The 4,672-nt window shown below is 38.8% G+C and overlaps 1 protein-coding gene across 2 annotated transcripts in view; it reads right to left on the minus strand.

The window, feature by feature from the left end:
- The window catches only part of Npepps (aminopeptidase puromycin sensitive), an 85,438-nt gene that overhangs the window by 29,045 nt on the left and 51,721 nt on the right, over window positions 1-4,672 (minus strand). For both annotated transcript variants that reach the window (XM_031355078.1, XM_031355079.1), the window contains exons 10-12: window positions 3,890-4,054; window positions 2,221-2,325; window positions 1,289-1,349 (exon numbers count right to left, since the gene is read on the minus strand). In XM_031355078.1, the coding sequence (XP_031210938.1) occupies window positions 1,289-1,349; window positions 2,221-2,325; window positions 3,890-4,054 (331 nt within the window). The remainder of the gene's footprint in view (window positions 1-1,288; window positions 1,350-2,220; window positions 2,326-3,889; window positions 4,055-4,672) is intronic.

Genomic DNA, 4,672 nt, shown 5'->3' on the forward strand with positions numbered 1-4,672 from the left:
CACACACACACACACACCACAAAGGCTGTTGCTGGGTGCGGTGGAGCATGCCCTGAATCTCAGCAATTAGGAGGTAGAAGCAGGAGGATCTCTGCACATACAAGGAAAGTCGAGTCTACATAGCAAACAAACAAACAAAAAACAACAACAACAAAAAGAAATAACACCAATATATTCAGCAAGTTCTAAAACAGAAAAATACAGAAAAACAGAGAGATGACACTAAAAACATAAGCAAGGACTAAGGTACTCAGGGTAGTAGAGCTTACAAAGAAGTGTGACAGCACACGCCTGCCACCCCAGCACTGGGAAGGCAGACAGGCAATCTCTGGGTTCTATCCAGCCAAGGCTAGTCTACAAAGTGAGTTCTGGAATCGCCAGGGCTACACAGAGAAACCCTGTCTTACTAAATAAATAATTTTTTTTTTTTGGTTTTTCAAGACAGGGTGTCTCTGTATAGCCCTGGCTGTCCTGGACTTCACTTTGTAGACCAGGCTGGCCTCGAACTCAGAAATCCACCTGCCTCTGCCTCCCAAGTGCTGGGATTAAAGGTGTGCTACACCACTGCCTAGAAAATAATTTTTTTAATTGAACAAGGAAGGAAAGAAGGAAGGAAGGAAGGAACAAAGGAAGGAAGGAGAGATGGAACACAGCAAAGCTGTAAGTATTGGATTAGAAGGCAAATCACAAAATTCTAATAGAGAGATCATGATGTCATGAATTCAGGAAAGAACAGTTATAGGCAGTAAATTTCTACAAGAGGATAAAAAGGAGCCAGGCAGCCTAAGCACATGGGAATACCATTAAGTAGCTGGATAAAAACAGTGAACACTAGGTTTGCAGCTCAAAGTGCTGTCCACATCTTCAGGCACCACATCTGTGAGTAGTCATCATAAACGACCCTTCCTATGTAGAATATTTTATCTCTAGCACCCATGGTCAGGTGCTGGGAAATCAAACTCAGGACCCGTGAGGCTAAGGTGCAGCTCAGCCGCCCAGCAGAGCATTAACACTGTATGCATGAAGTCCTCAGTTTGATCTCCAGCATGACAAGAAGGGGAACGCAAGAGTGTAGATAAAAATTAAAACAAGGGGCTGGAGAAATGGCTCAGCGGCTAAGAGCACTGACTGCTCTTCCAGAGGTCCTGAGTTCAATTCCCAGCAACCACATGGTGGCTCACAACCATCTGTAATGAGACTTCATGATGCCTTTTAGTGTGTGTGAAATCAAAGACAGTGTACTCAAATACATAATATAAATAAATCTTAAAAAAAAAGCATAGATTACCTGTGGCAGCATTCTTTTGTTGGAACTTGGTTAAATACATATTCATTCCTTTCTTAAAGTCCTAAAAAAATAAATTTTAAGTAAAAGTGAGTCAGATCTCAGAATTTATAGCAGATACACACATTTATCAAAAGTAAATGAACTCAATTACTAAAATATCAGATATGCTGAAAAGTATGCATCTTTCGGAAGCCTATTAAGTTTTATCTAAGAGTAAAATTGCCTTCTACTTTTGCTTTTTCAATGTGGTGCTTTATTTATTTATCTTCACAGTGTAGTGTTCCAAGAATGGTTCCCATAGGCTCCTGTGTTTGAAATCTCGATTCCTAGTAGGTAGAACTGTTATGGAAGGATTAGGCGTTGTGGCTTTTAGAGGACGTATGTTAATAGGGGCAGACTTTTAGTTTTCTTTTTTTCTTTTTCTTTTCTTTTTTCTTTTGAGACAGGGTTTCTCTGTATAGCCCTGGCTGTCCTGGAACTCACTCTGTAGACCAGGCTGGCCTCGAACTCAGAAATCTGCCTCTCTGCCTCCCAAGTGCTGGGATTAAAGGCATGAGCCACCAGCACCTGGTTATTCTTGCCACAAACATACTAACTTGTATATCATTCTTCTAGGAACCTTTAATAATTAATATAAAAAGAAATGTCAGCCGGGCCGTTGACCATTAATCCGAGCACTTGGGAGGCAGAGGCAGGCGAATCTCTGAGTTCGAGGCCAGCATGGTCTACAGAGTGAGTTCCAGGACAGCCAAGGCTACACAGAGAAACCGTCTCGAAAAAACCAAAAAAAAAAAAAAAAAAAAAAAAAAAAAAAAAAAAAAAAAAAAAAAAAAGAAATGTCAATAAACTAAAAATCATTATCAAAATTTTATTCATGCTTTAAAACTGTGATTTCACAATGCAGGATTGGAATTATTATTTTTATTATTTACCTTATCGCCAATGTAGTCATGAAGCATTCGGATTACAGATGCACCTTTGCTATATGATATAGCATCAAATATCTCATCAACCTCAGATGGATGGCCCACACTGACCTGGCAGACAGTGTGATTCAGGGTTATGACAGGAAGCAGACAGCCTGTAACACTGAATTACATAAAAAGCTTTCTAGGAAAACCCTTCTAACTCATGACATTCTTCTTTTAACTTACTCATAAAAGTATGACAATCCTCAAAAAAATAATAACTAACCTAAATAAAACAATATATAGCCTTTTAACTCCCTGTTCATAGCCTAGATTCTCCCTTTTGATCAAAGTCAAGCTGTTAATGTTCCATTTATTCTTAAATGTGTCATCTCAGAAAATATTAAGTTGAAAACAATTTGATTTCTTCCACTAATAATATAATTATATATACACACACACATTTTTATATATATATATCAATAGTTCAGAACAGCAGTTCTCAATCTGTGAATCACAACCACCTTGGAGGTTGAATAACCCTTTTACAGGTATCAAATATCAGATATCCTGCATATCAGATATTTAAATTACAATTAATCACAGTTCCATATTAGCACTGAAATGTTAGGGTTAGGGTCAGCACAGCAGAGAAACTGTACTAAAAGGTGGCAGGTAGGAAGGGCCAGGGCAATGGCTAAAGGCAAAGCAGAACTAGAACTCCAGTTCTTTGGATGCAAAATTTATAAACTACAAGGGCTACCTAGGTATGGTGGCTTACTCCTAGCTCTCAGGAAGCAAAAACAGGAATATTACCCATGACTTTAAGTCCAGCCTAATCTATGAATAAATTTTAGGCTAGTCATAGTCACATAACAAAATTCTATCTCAACAAACAAACAAACAAACAAACAATAAAAGAAGCTAAGAGATGGCTGAGTGGATAAAAGAGCTAGCCACAAAGTTTGATCCCGAAAATTTACAGTGGAATGGGAGAAAAAACTGACTCTCAGAAGTTCTCTGTGTCAACACAGACTGGGGCAAGGGCTCTCACACATAGACAAAAATCATAAGTAAAACAGAGCTAAAATGATCGTGCACACCTTTAATCTTGGCACTTGAGGGGCAGAAAGAGGTGGCTGAGTTGTGGGCCAGCCTGGTCTAGAGAGCAACAATAGTCAAGGCTACACAGAGAAACCCTGTCTCAAACCTCTCACACAAAAAAAATAAGCAAAGCAAAAAATTTGAAAAGCTCTACTGATCAATAAAATGTAAAGTTTAATAAAAAACAAACAAACAAAAAAGCTTTAAGAGATAAAGACAAGCCAAACAGCAGACAAACGCAGAGAAGCGATAGGGACAGTGACGTATGTATACAGGAGCTATGGGGACAATGACTTGTCTACAGCTGCTGCTGGAACCAGTTAATAGTGTTGCTTATAAACTGGTAGGAGTATCAGTCAATAAAAATACCCATATTTCCTGCCTTTACAAAAAGAATTCTTGACATTCTCTACCTTAAAGAGAAATATTATTAGAAGTTAGTCTAAGAGTTTCAGGCGTGAGCTACAAGTAAATAAATGTCACCCATAGAAAATCACCCATGCAGCTTTTTTTGCATTTCAGAATCCTAAACATCCCGAGATAGAACAAATTACTTATTTGACTGAAATGGTTGCAAAGTATAGCTCACTTCAATAGGGTGGCTGTTATCTAAGGCATCAAGTTCCTGGGCACGGGTGTAATCTGCAGAAACAAACTGAGTCCAGATATCATACTCTGGAAAGCAGTGGTCTACACAAAGATACTCAATCCAGGATGCAAAGCCTTCGTTCAACCAGAGATGAGTCCACCATTCCTAAAAAAAGAAAAAGGTAGAAGGAGTGAAAGACACATAGGAATCGTCACTGCACTGCTGGGAAAGCATGTCTGCCTTCTATTGTACGTGAAAATTTGTAAACGGAAACCAGTTAGTATTGAACTCATATTTGAGGGGAAAAAAAAAAAAGAATAAAGAAATGCCAATTGGTGACACTCTGACCAGGTAACATCTAGCTGTAAAAGGGAGGAAGGTGTCTCGGTGCACAGGAAGCATACATAGGGCAGGTGAACACAGAAAAGACTAGATATAAAAATCTCACCAGGTAAAATTTAGTCTGAGCCAACTATGGGGGTACATTCCTTTTCAGAATTTTATTTATTTATTTTTTCCATTCATATATTTTTATTTCATGTGCACTGGTTATTTTACCTATATGTATGTTTTGTGAGGGTGTCAGATCCCCTGGAACTGAAATTACAGACAGTTGTGAGGTGCCCCGTGAGTACTGGGAATTGAACTCCTATCCTCAGCACAGCAGTCTAAAGCTTTGAGCCATCTCTCCAACTCCTACAAGTTATATACTCTTGTGATCTGAGAACTAGGGGAGGGGGATGAGATTTAGGTTACAAAGTAAAACCTTGTTACTTGGCCCTG

Source organism: Mastomys coucha, unplaced genomic scaffold, assembly GCF_008632895.1.
Source record: "Mastomys coucha isolate ucsf_1 unplaced genomic scaffold, UCSF_Mcou_1 pScaffold5, whole genome shotgun sequence".
In the NCBI taxonomy this organism is placed as follows: domain Eukaryota; kingdom Metazoa; phylum Chordata; class Mammalia; order Rodentia; family Muridae; genus Mastomys; species Mastomys coucha.